The sequence below is a fragment of the Monopterus albus genome, unplaced genomic scaffold (assembly GCF_001952655.1).
Source record: "Monopterus albus unplaced genomic scaffold, M_albus_1.0 scaffold170.1, whole genome shotgun sequence".
Lineage (NCBI taxonomy): Eukaryota > Metazoa > Chordata > Actinopteri > Synbranchiformes > Synbranchidae > Monopterus > Monopterus albus.
In genome coordinates, this window is record NW_018128050.1 from 921,488 (window position 1) to 940,384 (window position 18,897).

The window sequence follows — 18,897 nt, forward strand, 5'->3', positions numbered from 1 at the left end:
AGCAGCGGCTCTGGTGGATCTGCCGCCGGATGAAGTTCACCAGTTTGACCTGCTGGTAGAACCTGAGATCTGAGGGGAGATGTACCACAGTCTGTGTTTTAATCTGTAGTTTTCTACCCAGTGACAAACTACTGCTGCATCTTCAGCACGTCACAGCAGCTTCCCTGTGAGGCTGTGATGTTCACTGCACACCGGGAAACTGGCAAGGCAGCTTTATTCATGCAGCAAATTTCACACACCGAGGTAACTCAGTGAGTCCCACAGCCAAGAGAAAGTTAAAAAACAACAACTGAACTGTTCACTGGAAGAAAAGGGGAGAGGACTCACTCCTTACTACTGGACTGTGTAGTAACGCCAGTCTCTCAGTCCTACAGGGTGGATATGAATATGTACACAGTGGTATTCAACTTTCTTACTCCTGGCAAACTCAGCTTTGTTTTCAGGACACCAACGGTGATGGTATGTGATGCAGCCTTCAGTGTTTGCTGTGTGCGTTTACTCACCGAGTTCTGTCCTCAGCTGATGGAGGTCGAAGCCATGAGCATCCTGAAACAACAAGATACACCAAGATGAAAACAGAGAAGCCTGCAGTCACACATGCTTCACCAGGATGCTGCAGAGCCAAAAGCACACCAGGAAACAAATTTGCTGGCATGAAGAAATACCGAGAGGCCACTGACAAAAACAGCACTGAGTCTACAGCTGCGTTAGTGGCTCTGTGAGGTTGTAATTAGGCACAGCAGCTGCACGTGCTCAGAACATGATACAGTATGCTCACTATCTTAGCTCAGTGTTAGCATTAAACAGTGAAGACGTCCTGAGCTGATGCTAAAGATCAGCATCAGGGCTGATCCAGGCATGTTTCAACAGCTAAAACACACACTACTGTGTTCACGTGGATGTCTCTGTGTCTTGTCCAGTGCTGCAAAACTGCTCTCCTTTGGTTCCCTGCAGTTTACAGCATCAGGAGGAGAACGTCTGCATTGCGGAGCTACTTTTAGGCTGAAAACAATGGGACACCGTGCAACATGCTGCCATTACACGAGGTAGAACTATCACAGCCATGCTCAACATAACCAGTAGGAGAAGCTGCCTTCAGGCAAAACATCCAGCAGAATGCAGAGACTTCAGCAATGGCAGGAGTTTCCCTGGAACACAGACGAGGCCAAAGCTGGACTGTGTCAGACTCAAGGTGAAACATCTGAACATTTATCTAGTTCTCATTCTTACTGGTGGTCCCCAGAGGATGAACCCTATCCCCTGGCTGTTTAATCTAGCACCACCAACAGGTCAACGTGTCTTCAATAATGAACTCCTGTCAGCTCGTGTATAGTGCTGAGATTAATGCCAAAAGACATGCTAACCTGGTCAAATCACACTTTAAATTGTACCCTTCGTCTTCTCCTTGGCAGAACCCCTGCTTATTACTCGCTGCTTGAAATGTCTGTGAAGTACGAATGTAATGAAAGTACCTTCTCTACTCCACCTCAGCTACTACAACATCAAAGCAGAGAAACCCACATCCCAGACTGGATGTTGATTCTGTTTTTGTTGCTCTACCTTCATGTGTGTGTAGATGTGCTCCATCATCTCAGACTGATGATCACAGAACAGACACACAGCAGAGACCGGGTGAGCCCGCCAGTCCGACCAATCACTGTGGACAACACAGAGACGTCAGACAGCTGGGACATGTACGACAAACCAAGGTCTCTGTGAGAGCATTACCTCGATGTGAGATGTGTCAAAAACAAAAAGCTGGGTCACTGAGAGCTCCTCTTCCTCAGTGGAAAACAACAGCACTGGGGCAATGATGTGTACGTACAGAGTCTGTGAAAGCTGAGTGTTTTGTGTTGGTGGTTTCTGCTGGATGTACTTACTCATCCTCCTCGTCGACCAGCTCTCGGTCGTCTTCGCTCTGCACCTCCTCCCAGGTCTTCCCCAGCTCCTGACAGGAGGATGAACAGAGACGTGAAGATCAGCCACAGTACAAAGATGAATCCTCCTGATACATCTCATTTATATAAGTGAAGGTGCCAAATGTATTCTGGCTGTAGCTTCTGGCATGTGAGCATTTGCAGTTTTACATCACTGTGAACTGTTTGGTCAAATACATCAAGGCAATGCGTTCTGCAAACTAATTGACCTGAGAAACAAAGATATTAAAAGTAACTGTTATGTAAAGCATGTGCCCTGTCCTCTGCTCTGATGTGCACTGAAGGGTCTTACCAGGTAGTTGATGACATAGAAGCGGTCGTATTCGTGGTTGCTGGCATTAATGCGGCGGTGAGCTTTTTTCCTCATGTGATCCTTCAGCGTGGTTTTGTCTCGGAAGGTCTTCTCACAGTACAAACACTGCAGGCTGAAGAGAAAGCACGTCGGCTGAAGGTCATCACACTTCACACACAAACCATGGATACAAGTGCAACAATGCACACACACACACACACACAATGCTGTGATGATACAGTGCTGTAAATGCAGAAGAAATCTAACATGAATAATAGTATGTATGTGTATGTGTGTGTGTACACACACACACACACACACTGTAGATGTAAACACAGGGTTGGTTTGTGTGTGCATGCTCAGGATTTAATTTCAGATGAGCTCCGGTGTATTCGTGCACACACACACACCTGTTTTCGCCACTAGCACATCATAGCACTGTGTCTAAGTTCAGGATTTGCTGAAGGCTGCTGCAGCCACCAGCCTCTCACACGGTTTGTGTGAACCGCCTTTGTCTGCCCTGCACAACAACATGAGCGTGATGCATTGATCAGTTAACTGGGAAAGTGCAGCAGGCGGAATCAGAGGCTGGCACACATGCACACAGTTTTAAGCTCATTGTGATCTATGAAGGGAAACGTGTGAGCAGAAGTTGATGTATGCACCAAATTGAACTGTATGTAAACTTTGGTAAGAACCCTATTCCATGTCTAGGGCGGAGCATTTGGGGAATGTAGGATTATTGTCCAGCATCCGGCCTTCTCAGGGGCCCAGAGCAGTTTGTTCATTATATCACAGTCTGAAGTTTAGCTGTGACACGCTGTCACCTTTGTGTCTTACTTGTCCAGTTTGCTCTGCAGAGTGTCAAGGAACTCGTTGCAGTACACGATGTTGTCTGGCAGTCCGATGCTGAAGGAGTGTTCTCTGGCCATGTGGTTCAGCAAAGATGACCTGATACATGATGGGGGAACGATTTATAAAAAGAAATATTAAACTAAATATAATACTCTGTGTTTTTCAAGATGTTCAGTGGCTTAAGGGCTAGAGGCACAAAGTCCTGAGAGATGAACTAACACTGTTGGTTTGGGTCTTTTCACTGGAGGTGGTGACAGAAAGAGAAAAATACAGGCTAAACCTTTTACAGCTGCAGGTGCGGACAATAAAAGAAATTATTTATTTGGACATGGTTTATATAAATAGGGACCTGGTGACATTCTTCTGCTAACGTTTGTCCTGTATTGTACAGTTTGACAGTGAGTAGTTGTGCTGCTGTCAAGTACATTCCTTCTTTTCTGACTGAGATGAAAGCTTGAAATATGACACATTTAACTGAAGCCAAAGACCTGCGTTAGTGAAGAGTTCAGTTCTGAAAGACCTCACATTTTTCTTACCAATGGTCTTTCTAACATTTAGGAAGTTTATTTAAGTTGAACCAGCAGATGAAGTCTAAGTGACACCATGTGTACAACACCTGTTTCCAGTGAACTCCTCGCTGCAGAACATGCAGAGACGATGGAAGGTGCTGTCGTCCCGCTCCCTCTGCTGCTGCTCCAGCACCTCCTCCTGTGGAAGAGCAGAACAGTCAGAGAAACACCCCAGAAGAAAATGAGCAGCACCTCCTCCTGGCATAATGTGGTAAGAATAATGTCTTAATTCAACTAGACAAACTGAAATCTGATTTTCAAATTACTTGAGGGGCCCCCAAAAGCATATCTGTGAGTACAGGGATATCTGTGGCAGAAATCTGTTTTAGTTTTGTGGCACAGAAACTGGAAAAGTGGATAGTGAGGCTGGAGTTCTAGATAGGAGTGTGGCCTCTCACCAGTCGTGTCTGCTGGAGCTTCTCTCTGAGGAGCCGGTCCTCTGGAAGGATGTCGCACAGCAGGAAGTAGTCCTCTTGTTTCTCTGGAAGAATGACAGCTGGTTACACAGGGACGAGCTTTCACGGAACCATGTCCATAGTCAGGGTTTAGGGCCTTTTGTTTAGAACATAGATTCACAATTTTAGCATATGCTGATCTCAGAGATCAAGCCATGCCAGTCTAAGTGCACACAACTGCTACAGCGAAACTGTAAATTGCTCATTCAATCAGTTATGGTTCGTTCCTCACATTACCTGGATAACTGTGGCAATTCTGGAGCTAACACGTGCCAACAGGCGTTGACCTCAGACAAAACCAATATGGCCTGCGCACTCACAGCATTTTTTACAAATGTTGGTCCCCAGAGTTAGAAGAGAATTAGGCACAAAGCTTTTAGATCTGCTGCCTCTTCTTAAAGGTTGTACTTGTTTATTCATCATAACTGTACTGACCTTGTGTTTGTATTACAGACCAACTGGATGTATGTTCATGTTAGCATGTGACAGTTTTATTGGCCTGTTTTATTGTTTGTGTTTACTGTTGTAACAATGTCTTTGCTGCCCTCTTGGCCAGGTCACTCGTGAAAAAGCTGTGTGAATCTCAATGAGGCTTTTACCTGGTTACAATAAAGGACAAATCAATAAAATAAATGTGGTATGTTTGAGCAGAAAAATCTACAGTCATTATATATATCAACTAAGAGGCTAAGCTACTGCACATGATGTAGAGACAACCACAAGTACAGGTTCTTGCAGTTTAATTCAGCTTCTGTCATGAGTTTCATCATGCACCCAAAGTTTTTAGTCATGTAACTCATCCGGAACAAACACTGGCCTGCTGCTGGTCAGCCATGACAAACTCCCACTGAGTCACTACTGTTCAACCCACAGAGCTTTAGTTCGCTTCCTAAGGTGATGTCTCAAAGTCCCCACAGATGCCACATGGTGCAGCCATAAGAACATGACTATTTCACTGGGTGTAAACATTCCAGAGAAAAGCGGCAACAAGACGACACAGAACACAGTGACTTCAGAAAGTACTCCCAGCCCTCCACTTTATGCTCATTTTACTGTGTTGCAGATTTCATTTTAAATGGATAAGAAAAATACTAAATAATTTCTGAAGCCACTGTAAATAAAACACTGTCCTATAGATGGAATAAGATCATTTTACCAACATGAAAGTTAAACTTAAGAGAAAACAAAAGGGGCAAAATGTAAAGAGGGTAAATTTATCTTCATTGTAAATAGCTGTGCTACAGTTTTATTCCAAGTCATTCTTCTGGCTGTTTCTGTTTGATTACAATCTCTTACTACCACCTGTAGCTCTACTCACCTACAGGGCCAGTGGAGTTTGTCTTGATAACGCTACAGAAATCTGCGACAGGCTGCTCCAGGAATCTGCCCTTCCAGTACAACATGTACCTGTCGGAGCAGGGTTAGGTGTTAGGATTAGGGTTCGACAAGATGCGGGATGTTACTCAACAGACTCGGAAACTGACGATGTACAGTACAGAGATATTCTGTCTGTGGCTTCCAAACGGAGTGAAATGAACAGGAGCTTGTGAGGACACACTGTTCAGGCCTGTGTCCACTCTGGTGAAAGCACATGCGAGTCTGACCACCATCAATGTGGTAGTCTATGTGCACAAATGACTACCACAGTGAATGGTCACATCCTAGTTAGTGTGGCTGGGGATCAATGCCGTGAATATTTCCTTCCATACCAATGTACTGTACAGTATTGTTAGGTATTTTTAGTCAGATAGAAATTGGATAGATACTTGATGTATTAGAAATGTTTAGTGGAGATAGGATGTCTAGTTAGACTGTTAAATGCTTAGTCATGCTTATGAGTTTCTACAGGGTACATCTGGTCAAGGATAACTAGAGAGAAGAGTTGATGACTGTCAGCAGACAGGGTGTTTAATATTATTATTATGACGTGTATAACTGTAGCCTTAGCCATAATATGTTCTTATGTTTAAGTCACGACATGTTACTAGAAGTCGTGTGAGAATGTTTTTAGCTACACACCACTTAACTAACAGACACACACACACACACATTGATTTGCTTCATGTTTTGACTACAGCTAGGGCCAGCTGCAAAGCTGGTAACAGAGACGTCTTGGTTGACGTTTCTGTGTAGTATGGGGCTAGCCCAACCGAGGGGATATAATGTATAGGCCTGGTAGGTTGAGGGTCTTTCATCTTACATCTGCCTGCGAGCAGTTTGGAGGTGCAAGATACCTGAGTGTGTAATGTTAATTTTACCTGTGTTCATGGAATAAATCAGCACTGTTTTGTAGTTACTTGGACTGCCTCGTCTCTCAGAGTCAGTATGGTAAAAAGTACCGGGTACAACAGTACAAACTAGAAATATGTGCAAACTCGTATCAAAGCTACGCTACACGGTCTTTACATGTGAAACTGTCTCAGTCTGCAAGTTCTGACCACAATAAATGTAGACAACACATGGCATGGTATAATTTCAGAAGAAGTCCATAAACAATACTTAAGCCTTAAAACTTGATAGACAACATGTTTATACTTTCAGTGCATTGACTTTAGATTATGTGTTGACAGTGTGCTCAGCTCGTACTTTGGGAGGTTTGCGATCAGTCTGATGTCGGCGATGACCAGTTTGTGCTCCAGCAGCAGGTGTTTCAGGAGGACATCTTTGTGCGACAGAGGGACGGACTCGGAGCAGAACAGACACAGCAGCAGCTCCGCGCTGGGACTCTGCAGACTGGGCACACTGGAGCAGTCCGCTGGCTGCTCAGGAAAACACAGCGGCTCCAGTATACTGTCCTGACCTAAGCGAAGGCGACAGCTTCGGGTTATCTACTACACCCAACTTCCTAATACTTCCAATATTTCGTGTTCATTATTAACAACTTTTAGGGGCAGTCACTGAAGAGCCAGCAATTTACAGAGCACATGCTAGCTGCTGTTTAGCTTAGCCGGCTAACTGCTAGCAGTTTAGCGTCATTACCAACTGAGAAGCTAAGCCTATTTCAGGTTCGCTGCTGTCCCACAGACTCGGCGTTTATGAACAACCAGCTCCCACTATACAACATCTTCCTTTAATTCAGTAACACGTTTAAAAGTTCAACTTACTATTGTTGGTCCCCTCGGAGGCGGCCATCTTCAGCATCACGTGGTCACAACAGCAGCTAACGGGCCAATCAGAAATGTTTCGTGCTGCCTTCAGGGTATCCTGTTAACGCAGACTCCTAATGGTGCGTTCAAATGTTTTAAATCGGTATCACAACTGATATTTAGGCTGACGCTTGTCATTGCCACAGAGCTGCTTTAACAAGACCGAAAGCAGTAAACATTTATAGCTAGTATATTGCTTCCTTTTTTCCCCTCATAGATAGCCTAGTACTAGCACTCCTTTCTGGACTGTAACATAAGACAGATCAAAAGTAGATTTTCACTCAAAGGGCCACTTAAAAAGACTAATTACAAATAGATGTTTTGTGAATGCATGTTTACATTTCAACTTTCTGCTGTCTACCTGTCTCATATATTGAGTCATTTCACTTATTTTCTGCCCATTGTCTTATTTTGCCTTTTCTTAGTTGTTGATAATGTTTTTATTGTTGATATTTTTGCTTGGACCAGAGGAAGAAAAGCAGCCACTATAATTAACAAATGAGGAACAAATATTACATAACAGTGCTTATTACACAGAAGGTGGCCTATAAACTTAAATACTGATATATTGATTTTTAAACTGATACTGATTAAGTTGTGTTAGAAAAGAAATCAAGGGCAGTGTTGAATAAGAGCAGAGCGAAATCATATGAATAATACTATAGATTATGACTTAAGGCCACAAGACCTAATAGTTATGTGGGACCACCTCAGCTGATATTTTTGATCTAAATAATGCAAATACTTAAATGTGCATTTAATTGTGTATGATGTGCACAATGACACATTGTTTTTTGGGGTTAAATTATAGAGAACAAAGTTTTTTCTTTTCTATTTTTATTGATTTCTGTACACCTTTATTTTGCATTTACTTATGTCCTTGTTTATTATTCTCCAGTGATTAAAACTTAAGTACATTTAATCATACTTCAGTACACACTGAACATACTTGTACTTTACACTTGTAAACATCAATTACATCAATTTGACAGCTATAGTTACCTTAATAATAAGGCGAGCTTTGGATATCTGCAGGCAGGATCGCTGTACGGCCTGCTGAGGTTAGTCAGTAGTTGCATTAGTTTTTAAACTGATAAGATTTTCTGTCCTTTTTGTTTCTACCTCTCCAAGTTTTCTCCTGTCTGTACGCATTCAGTGGATTCCCTCCTGAATCCATCAGATTTGTCGAGCTAGCGACCAGATGGCACTTTCCACTCTAAGCCATGCATTCATTTCCACTGATGACTAAGCATTATGCAGACAGCCAGCGGCTCGTTCAGACCCAAACCCCTAAAGCTACTACACTTTACAGAAACAGTAAAGGCTCATTGTGACAGAGTAGCTCTGTCGAAGTGGCTGACGAAGTGTATATAGGCTATATGGACATACAAGCCCAAATACACAGATTAAACGGAGTGCTCGTCACTTTTATATGCGCATAGAGAAATTAATTCACAACAGGGGTGGTTTAGTTACAAATGAGAGATCGACTGCAGCATTATCAGGAGGCAGCTGGAAAGAATCTGCAAGAGGCCCAAGCAAAGCAAAAGACTTGGTATGACCGGCAAGCATGGGGCAGAGATCTACAACCAGGGCAACAGGTGCTTTTGCTTCCATCATTCAGCTCTAAGTTGTTGGCTAAATGGCAAGGACCTTATACCATCACTCGATGGATGGGGCCTGTAACCTATGAGGTACATCATCCTGGTAAAAAGAAACATACAATGTTAACCTTTTGAAGGAATGGAAGGAGCACAGAGGACTAACTACCTGGGTCACTTGCCTGGCAGAAGCAGTAGAGGAGGAGGAGGAGGATCCAGGGGTTATTGAGACAGGGACATCCCTCCAGTACTCTCATCTTCCTCAAGAACAAGCTTCCCAATTACATCAAGTTTTCCAGGAAGTGCCCTCACTCTTTGCTGCCAGCCCAGGCTGGACTAATCTTATTGAACATGTGATCCACTTGAAAAACAACCAACCTATTCGCCAACGGCCTTATCGTGTTCCACAGCAGTTGATGAAACAGCTACGGAGAGAGGTGGAGAAAATGCTGGCATTAGGTGTTATTGAGCCATCAACCTCAGAATGGTGTAGCCCGTTGTCATTGTGGCCAAAAAAGATGGGTCTTTATGGATCTGTATTGACTTCCAAAAGCGCAATTCTATTTCTGAGATTGATGCCTACCCTATGCCCCGATTCGATGACCTGCTGGAGAGGATTGGGTCTGCAGTGTACATCACGACCCTTGACTTGTGCAAGGGATACTGGCAGGTGCCCCTGGAACATGCAAGTCGAACCTACACTGCTTTACGCACGCCTGCAGGATTGTTCCAGTTCACCGTGATGCCTTTTGGTTTGCACCCGCAACCTTCCAAAGGCTCATGGACAAGGTTCTACTGGGTTGTGAGGAGTTCAGTGCTGCCTACCTTGACGATGTGGTTATCTTCAGTCACACGTGGGAGGAGCATCTCCAGCACCTAGAGGAAGTCCTAGGGAAGATCCAGGGTGCTGGGTTGACCCTTAACCCGGCTAAATGTCAATGGGCCAGACAAGAGGCACGGTACCTTGGTTGCCAGCTGGGAGGAGGAGAGGTTCGACCACAGACAGAGAAGGTAGAAGCAATCCAGAACTGTCCTCGTCCTTGTACCAAGAAGGCTGTGTGGTCCTTTTTGGGGTTAGCCGGGTGGTACCGCAGATTTGTTCCTGAGTTTGCAACAATTGCTGCTCCACTAACTGCATTGACTGCCAAAAACCTGGTAACGTGGAATGAGGAATGTGAAGCTGCCTTTCAAACCTTGAAAGCCTGTCTGTGCTCCTCACCGGTGCTTTGGAGCCCTGACTTCAGCAAGCGTTTCTTGGTACAAGTGGATGCATCTGCAGTGGGCCTAGGAGCCGTTTTGGCACAGGGGGATCCAAGGGGAGAGCAACCTATCCTGTATCTTAATTGAAAAATTCTGCCCAGAGAAACCAGGTATTCGGTAATCGAGAAGGAAGCACGGACCATCAAATTAAAGGTGACCCAGGTTCTACTGTGAGGTAGTTGGTTTTGAGCCGTATAGAAGGCTGTACCTGTCTTGCTGATGACTGCAGTGCTAGTTGTTGCATGGTTTGTTTTTTTTGGAAAAATGTTTTAACCTTTTTGTAAATATCTGTTTCTATTTTTCACTTTGTGGATGAGCACAATAAATTACTGGTTTGCACTGCATTTGCGACTACACCATCTTTTTATCTGGTCCTCAAGAAGAACCACGTTACACTCATTATGTAACAATGTAGCCTACATTCCTCATAAGCCTGAAGCTGGAGACCAGGCACCCTGAAGTTATTCAGTGTCTTTGTTTTGTTTTCTGTCAATTAAAGTACCGAGTCTTTTTTTCTCTAGATCAATACGTAGCATTTTTCAAGTCTGATTTAAACTTAACTTAGAAATATTTTTTGCTCATTGACACCAAATGCCGTGAAATGACTCATCCTCATACCCCCGTTATACCAACATGGGAGGTGTTAGTCCTATTCACTATCTACAGACAGTGTCTGGTGAATAACAGATAAATGAGAATGCAAAAAGTAAGTGATGAAAACTCAAAAGGTACAGAATTTTAAACATAAAAAGTTTAAGCTGACTAATATTTTTTAATTGCTTAGGTATGAACAAACAAAAGTTATATACAATGGAAAACAAAGCATCATGTCTTAGAGAATGTTTTAGATATTACTGGTTTTTATTGGCATATGGTTGGGCGGCCGCTCACACATTTCAGTAATTGTTGGGAAAACCTTCTCACTCTGGCAGCTGACTGGTTGTACTTCAGTATCATCCTCTGCACCCAACCACATAACATCACATGGCGCAGGCTGGCATATCATCAAAAATATCCATGCTTGTTATTTTCTGTCTAATGTCCTACATGCTCACAGGGTCTTAATGCACATGAATTCTCCAGAAAAGAAGCGGTTTTTATCACATTTGTTCCTACAAACATCTGCTGTACCCACTGCTTCTTCAGTCAGTGTTGTGTGTCCAGTGTGCACCGCCTGCCACCCTCCAGTGTAGCAGGGAGAAGTATCAAAGAGGAGCTACGTGGCTAAGCAGAGCCAACAAGAACTTAAGTCAGCTTTCTCTTCTTCAGTTTGCAGCTGTGCCAGCTTGGAAAACCTCTGGTAATATGTTCCTGTTCTTTCTGCAGTAAACACAAGGTGAGGTGGACTAAAAATCTTTGACATCACCGAATGAGTAAGAACGTGATCTCACATGGTGTGGGGGTGAGGTGTGGAGATAATTCACTCTTCTTCTCCCACAGGTAACATTAGCAGGAACTGCACGTCAGCGGACTGGATGGAGGTTTTCCCAAACATCACCAGTGTGTCGGACACGAGGTACAAGGTACAGTCAAGGTCTGTCATCTCCTGTTTTCTGTCTGTTGTTCCTGTAAATGTTGGAGCTGTGTTGCACCTGAACACTAATGACTTCTGTGCAGAAGGACAAGAGCTGTCACATATCATGGGCCATTAGTGGCTTGTAATTGACAAAGCATGCAGGGCCGGATGTTAAGTGGATGTTTCAGTGGTGAAAAGGCTATATCTTTATGAGGTCAGTGTGGATGGTGCAGCAGTATGGTTTTTCACCTGTGTGGGTTCTCATGTGGATCAACAAGTGACCCCTGTGTGTGAAACAGTTCCCACATGTTTTACAAAAAACAATGTCTCCTCTGTGTGGGCTTTTAAATGAACATTCAAATCTGATTAATACTTAAATCCCTTGCCACAGGTGTTGCAAATATATAGTCTCACCTGTGTGGAATCTCATAGGGATCAACAAGGAACTGTGACATGTGAAGGTTTTCTCACATCTTACAAGAATACAGCTTCTGATTTGTTGTGTGGGTTCTTGAATGGCTGTTTAAGTCTGATGACGTCTTGAATCCCTTCCCACATGTGCTGCAAACATACGCTCTCTCACCTGTGTGGGTTCTTAAATGAGCAGTCAAACTTGATGACTGTGTGAATCCCTTCCCACAGGTGTTGCAAACATATGGTCTCTAGCCAGTGTGGCTTCTCATGTGGACCAACAAGTTCTTCCGTTGACTGTAAGAGTTCCCACATATTTTACAAGAAAATGGCTTCTCACCAGTGTGGGTTCTTGAATGGCTGCTTAGGTCTGATGACGCCTTGAATCCCTTCCCACAGGGACTGCAAACATACGGCCTCTCACCTGTGTGGGTTCTCATGTGGATCATCAAGTTCTGCCGTTGACTGTAAGAGTTTCCACATGTTTCACAAGAATAAGGCCTCTCACCAGTGTGGGTTCTCATGTGGATCAACAAGTTCTTCCGTTGACTGTAAGAGTGCCCACATGTTTCACAAGAATATGGCCTCTCACCAGTGTGGGTTCTTAAATGAACAGTCAAACTTGATAAGTGTGTGAATCGCTTCCCACAGGTGTTGCAAACATACGGTCTCTCACCGGTGTGGATTCTTAAGTGACTGTTTAAGTCTGATTGCGCCTTGAATCCTTTCCCACAGGTGTTGCAAACATATGGCCTCTCATCTGTGTGGCTTCTCATGTGGACCAAAAGGTCACTGTTATATCTGAAAATTTTCGTACATGTTTCACTGCAAACATACGGCCTCTCACCTGTGTGGGTTTTCATGTGGCTCAACAAGTTCTTCTGTTGAATGTAAGAGTTCCCACATGTTTCACAAGAATATGGTCTCTCACCTGTGTGGGTTCTCATGTGGATCAACAACTGATGTTGTTGACTGTAAGAGTTCCCACATATTTTACAAGAAAATGGCTTCTCGCCAGTGTGGGTTCTTGAATGGCTGTTTAAGTCTGATGACGCCTTGAATCCCTTCCCACAGGTACTGCAAACATACGGCCTCTCACCTGTGTGGGTTTTCATGTGGCTCAACAAGTTCTTCTGTTGAATGTAAGAGTTCCCACATGTTTCACAAGAATATGGCCTCTCACCAGTGTGGGTTCTTAAATGAACAATCAAATTTGATGACTGTGTGAATCGCTTCCCACAGGTGTTGCAAACATACGGTCTCTCACCGGTGTGGATTCTTAAGTGACTGTTTAAGTCTGATTGCGCCTTGAATCCTTTCCCACAGGTGTTGCAAACATATGGCCTCTCATCTGTGTGGCTTCTCATGTGGACCAAAAGGTCACTGTTATATCTGAAAATTTTCGTACATGTTTCACAACAATGCTGATTCTTCGTTGTGTGGCTTCTAAGACGTCTATTGAACTTGGACTTGCATCTAAACATTTTCTCACAAGTGTCACTCTTTAAAGACTTTCTATGTGTGGGAAAATCAGAGCCGGTCTCTGACAGGGGGGAGGTGTCCACAATGCTATTGTGACTTGTGTCTTTGTGGCGTCTCTTTGGCTTTGGCTCTGCATCACTAGCTGATCCTGAGCCTCCATGCTGGCTTCCTTCCTGACTCTGGCTCTCAGCTACAGCAGAGCTGTGAGAGAGGAGCTGCTGGTCACTGGTTGGTTCAGGTTCACTGTGGTCCCTTTCCTCACAAGTAGGAGTCAATATAAAGGGATTGGTCTCCTGCTTCAGTCCAAGCTGCTCTCCCTCCTGATTGCTGCAGAGTTCCTCCTGTTCCTCTTTAATCTGCGGAGGCTCTGGGTCCTCTTGGTCCAGACTGGAGTTCCTCTCCTGGTTCCAGAGCTGCTGGTCAGCCAGAACCTCCTCCTCCTTACAGACATGTTGCTGTGGCAGCTCTGGAGGGACAAAGGGAGGAACATGGGATGTGATAAAAAAAAAATTATGCTTCTTATTCACCAGCTTCTTATTTGAAATTTCCAGTCTGCCTTAAAGGTCTCATAAGTCTTGATGGGAGTATTATTCATCTTCAAGCTAGTTAAGTGGGCAGACTTTATCGCTCTATATACCATCGCTTAACTCCCAACTTGATGACCTGATTTTTTCATTTGCCTCTGTCATTACTACAGCCACGAGAACTCAACCTGAGTTTTGACAAACTTAAGTTTTTTTTTTTTTTTTTTTAGGTGAAAACGTATATGATATTATTGGATTACAATGACTGTGCATACGTGTTCTTCAGTTGTATCAAAGTAAAAATAAATTCACTGTAAAATAATTTATGTTCAATAATGATGTTTCCTAAATCAATGAGTAATCATGTTAAAACTCACCAATTGTGCTGATTTTCAGGTTTACGATACAATTTAAGGGTTCTAAGAGAAAACATTTAAATGTGTCTAAGCTCATTATTTTCCTCATAGCGTGTGGAGCTCCAGAACCTCTTTTCACCCCCGTTACAGATGCTCTGTTTTAGCTCCTGGCCCCCGTCTCTAAAAACCCAGTCTGCTCCGAGTGGTCAGCTCCCACAGTGCCGAGCAGGAACCGCCTACCAATTCCAAGTCATGTTTCTGGACATCACTAGTCTTTAGCAATAGCTCTGCTAACAGCTTTCACCAAAATAGCCGCTTCTAAACCAAAAACTAAACAACCACAGGTATTCAAGTGGGAGTCTGGTCCAAAATCAGGAAGAAATAACCAGTGCTGACCTTCAAGACTACAGCTGCCCTTGATGTTTTCCCCAGGTAAATGCTGCAATTTACACTCTATGCTGTTATATGACACTGTTAGTACTCATGCAGAAACCCTCAAAACTGTAAACACAATTTGTTTTATGTTTGCCCTGACAGGAACATCTGTGAGATCTGACCTGCAGAGCCCAGTGCAGCATTTGGTGTGAGAAGGTACTCAAGTAACATGTCAGCAGTAATGTTAGCATTCCCTGAAAACAGTAAGCCCTGTTTAGCAATCGTCTAATGATGGTATAAATCTAATTGTTAATTCACAGGTCATTCCTGTGGCCAACTGGCACTTCATTTAGCGATAAGGTCACCTCTCCATTATTTTCCAGTGCATATAACTCATCTTTGTTTTTACGTTCATTCTGATATGTTGCTTTTTTATATTCATTTGGATTAGGCACTTCGGATTAGGCAACTGTGACTTTACATAGGTGTGTGTGTGTGTGTGCGCGTCTCAAACTCCGGCACAGAAGGAAGCAGGGTGCCCATAAAAGAGACTCAGGATACGGTTTATTACATGACTATTTTGCTACAAACATCTACCGGCCAGTGTGGCAAGTAGACTTCTGAGTTTTACATGCCAAATGGAAAATCTACCTGCATTTCGTGCCTGGCGGATGTTAATTTCAGACTGTGAGTCTATGAATGTCCTTGAGTGGCCCAGGCAAGGCCCAGACTTAAACCCAATCAGATGTCTGTGGAGAAATCTGAAGACAGCAGTACATTGATGCTCGCCCTACAATCTGACAAACCATGAGAGGATCTGCCATGAAGAATGACAAACTGTTCAAATCCAGGTGTGCAAAGCTTGTACAGACGTATGAAAGATGAGCAGCTGCTACAAAGTACAAAATAAGGGTTGAATACTTTTGAGAGCAAAAGATATCCGCTTTTAATTACTGATTAATTTTCAGACAACTCTATGACCCTGGCTTACATTTGTCATCATTAAGTGTATAATGATGGGTAGAAATGGCGACTGTATCCATTCAAAATGGAATCCAGCATAAAATTCGCAAATTGACGGGTCGGTGCTTTCTGAATCCACTGTACAGTAAATGATTCACTTGAATTCCTCGTTAGACTTTAAAATGAAAGGTTCTTTAATCTATATATTAGCAGATTTTGCATCTACACATCGGTTACTGTACCATGTTCTGAAGGTAATTATACCAGAGGAAAAAAATATTACAATTTAAATTAAAAGCATTTCACCTAAAGTCAACAGTCAAATCCATGTTCCTTGTGTTTTATACGGAAGCTTTCAAATAAAAAGCCACGTCACAGAAAAACTGACATTTGAACAAGAAGCTAAATCATGCTGAATCACCGGTGTTTTAGTCTTTGTGTTAGTTTCATCAAGGTCTTTTGAGGTTTACAGACCGATTCTGTGAAGCTTTACTTCTGGTTTCCAAACGATATCCAGCAGTCTGCGCTGACGACCGATCTCTTCCTCGTACTCGACGACAACCTTTTCAAAGCCACTGAATATGTCTTCAGCAGCAGCAGTTAATCGCTCGGTAACAAACTCTCTCAAATACTGAACTGAAAACATTGCTGATTTGTCATAAACCAAATATATGTCTGCGATAACAAAACAACCGTTTTCAAATGCCAGCGCTGTGTCTACTTCCGCCAGGTGTCATACTGTGAAGTTCCGGCGTTTGGGGACGGTGATTCAGACTTTGTTCCGCTTCTGACATAAATAAGGCATTTTTGTAACGGCAATTCAAGGTGAAACTTTATTTTATTTTATTTTTCCTTAAGCCCAATTCGCTTAATGTTGGACATTTTCTTAATGCATTGTATTTAATTAGTCCATTTGTTTGGGTAGAGATTTTAAAACAGAAGAAAATGTCAGAGGGAGAGAGGCTGCATTTATGGTCCTTTTCCAGCAGAGGGAAACACTGGGACACAGGCACAGAGAGGCTTCATTGATCATGTGAGGCATGAGACATATTTATGCTCCTTGCACACAAGCCTGGTGCACTGGGAACACCAGCTGCTTACTTTTCTGTCTTTGGAAACTGGGCAGATCATGCACCTCTTCATCTTCCTTTGACCCTCCTATCTGGTGTCCTCTTGTGGCTGTGTTTTGTTTTTTACCCACATCTTCCCATTCCCTCAATAATATGCTTTTGGAGTTGGCCACATCCCAGCTCAACAGGAACAAAGTGAGTTTCTCAGCGTTGTCAGGATTGTAGTAATGTCAATGGACCAGCGAGAGACTGAGGGGGGAAAAGGCGGTATATATGTGCTGCAGACCAGGAGAAAATGAGGAACAGGTCAAAACATTAAACGGTGATTGAGTACTGAGGTAAAGCTAGCGCAGGTAAGGTGGCACAGGGCAGGAAGTAAACCAAAATAAAAGCTCTCAGAACCAGAAAACACGCAAAACCATAATCGTGTCATCTTCTTCAGATAGTGCACTTTCATACACAATGAGGATGCAGTGGTTACAGGGACCAGAACCTACCAGTTTACATGTGGATGTGTCAGTTGTGTTCACAGGCTTCACTTTGCTGTTGTCTTGCATCAGCCTGTTCAGCCACCCGCCTCAGTTTAGTGTTGGTGTGATTTGTGTGTCGAACCCCATCTGTTCTGTTTTCAATGTATTTACACCCTGTCCTGTTTTGATACATCTGTACTGTCCTTCACTTTGCTGCCACTGTGGCCCAGTCCCCCCCCCATTAAGCTTTCAAATAATCAATATACTGACAGCTCGCCTGTGCACCTCAGGCTTTTCAAAACACTGATTCAAACCATCACCTCCACCCTACTGCTGTTCTCCACTCAGGTCCAAACGCTTGCCGGTGACAAGTTGTTGCATAGCAACTGCCTGCTCAGCACCAGCAGTGCTGCTGCTGCTCAGCTGGCGAGCCTCAAACATGTCATTATGTGGGTGGTTGCCCACATGGGTCAATGTCAGTCAACAGCAGAGAGGGCCCTTATTCTTCTGCTCTGACCACCTCCTGTGCACTGATGATGAGGGTGCACACACATGCTCCAACTGCAGAGATATGTGGACAGTGAACTACAATAATAATAAACCTAAGAATAATAATAACTACTCACCATGTGCATTAGACTACAGTGCATTAGTTCTCATGCAGCATCAAAGCAGCTGTTAACTGTAACAAATAGAGGAAATAAACAAAAAGGACTAAAGTGTCAAGGCTGCAGTGTTGATTTCACAGATTGTAAATGAACAGTGACCAGTAGTGACTAGAAGGTCTGTAGCTGTTTAGCTCTGTTGAGCTCTGGAATAAGGTCTCAAACACACAAACTTATAGAAGTCAAAGTGCTTGAACTGGGCTGATACTGTATGTACAACAGTACAGATGACTGGGATGTTCACAGAGTGCAGGCACCACGGAAGTGCCTGAAAAAGTGGGTTAGAAACAATATTAGAACAAAGACAAATGACAATAAACCATGACAATATATAAAATGGTACAATAAGGCATTAACAACACCAATAATTGATGTAAATGCTAAAGGTGAACATTGGACCCACTGCCATCAGAATACTTAATGCACTGTAACCCCTCCCATTACAAATAATCAGGCATACATACACTTTCACTTGAACTATTACAATGTGCAATATATACTTGTATTACTCACTAATATTTATTATGTAGGGTACTGTTTTTATTCATTTTTAGTGTAACAACATATTTCTCTACTTATTTTCAACATAGTTTTTAGGTGTTGAAGTTGTGGAAGGCAATGCTTCGTAACTTCATTCTGCTGTCTGCCTGTCTGGTGAATAGCTTGAATCTCAATAACATTATTCTTGAACATTTAACCCCAAATTAAAGATAGTTGTTTATTTAAAAAAATAAAAAGGAGCTTAAGTCATAAAAACACTATTAATCAATGATTTCTACAACTTTTGTTTTATACGGAAAGAGTCTATTTTATTCCTGCTCTAGTACATTTGTTAAAATATGCTTATATTATTAGTGGAGTAAAAGTAAAAGTAACAGAAAATGGAAATATTTCAGTAAAGTACAAGTACCTCAAAAATGTACTTAGGTACAGTACTTGAGTAAATGTAC

At 43.0% G+C, this 18,897-nt stretch overlaps 2 protein-coding genes across 2 annotated transcripts in view; both read right to left on the reverse strand.

Moving 5' to 3' along the window:
* Window positions 1-7,425, reverse strand: part of znf277 (zinc finger protein 277) — a 13,091-nt gene extending 5,666 nt beyond the window's left edge. Inside the window, exons 1-11 of the mRNA XM_020615772.1 lie at window positions 7,213-7,425; window positions 6,695-6,908; window positions 5,427-5,515; window positions 4,052-4,134; window positions 3,701-3,792; window positions 3,070-3,180; window positions 2,230-2,362; window positions 1,881-1,948; window positions 1,561-1,657; window positions 504-546; window positions 9-69 (exon numbers count right to left, since the gene is read on the reverse strand). Of these exons, the coding sequence (XP_020471428.1) occupies window positions 9-69; window positions 504-546; window positions 1,561-1,657; window positions 1,881-1,948; window positions 2,230-2,362; window positions 3,070-3,180; window positions 3,701-3,792; window positions 4,052-4,134; window positions 5,427-5,515; window positions 6,695-6,908; window positions 7,213-7,249 (1,028 nt within the window). The 5' untranslated portion in view covers window positions 7,250-7,425. The remainder of the gene's footprint in view (window positions 1-8; window positions 70-503; window positions 547-1,560; window positions 1,658-1,880; window positions 1,949-2,229; window positions 2,363-3,069; window positions 3,181-3,700; window positions 3,793-4,051; window positions 4,135-5,426; window positions 5,516-6,694; window positions 6,909-7,212) is intronic.
* Window positions 7,426-10,878: 3,453 nt separating this feature from the next.
* Window positions 10,879-13,879, reverse strand: LOC109969098 (zinc finger protein 568-like). Its single transcript, XM_020615773.1, has one exon. The coding sequence runs from the start codon at window positions 13,524-13,526 to the stop codon at window positions 12,294-12,296; it is 1,233 nt and encodes a 410-aa protein (XP_020471429.1). The 5' UTR covers window positions 13,527-13,879; the 3' UTR covers window positions 10,879-12,293.
* Window positions 13,880-18,897: the final 5,018 nt, after the last annotated feature.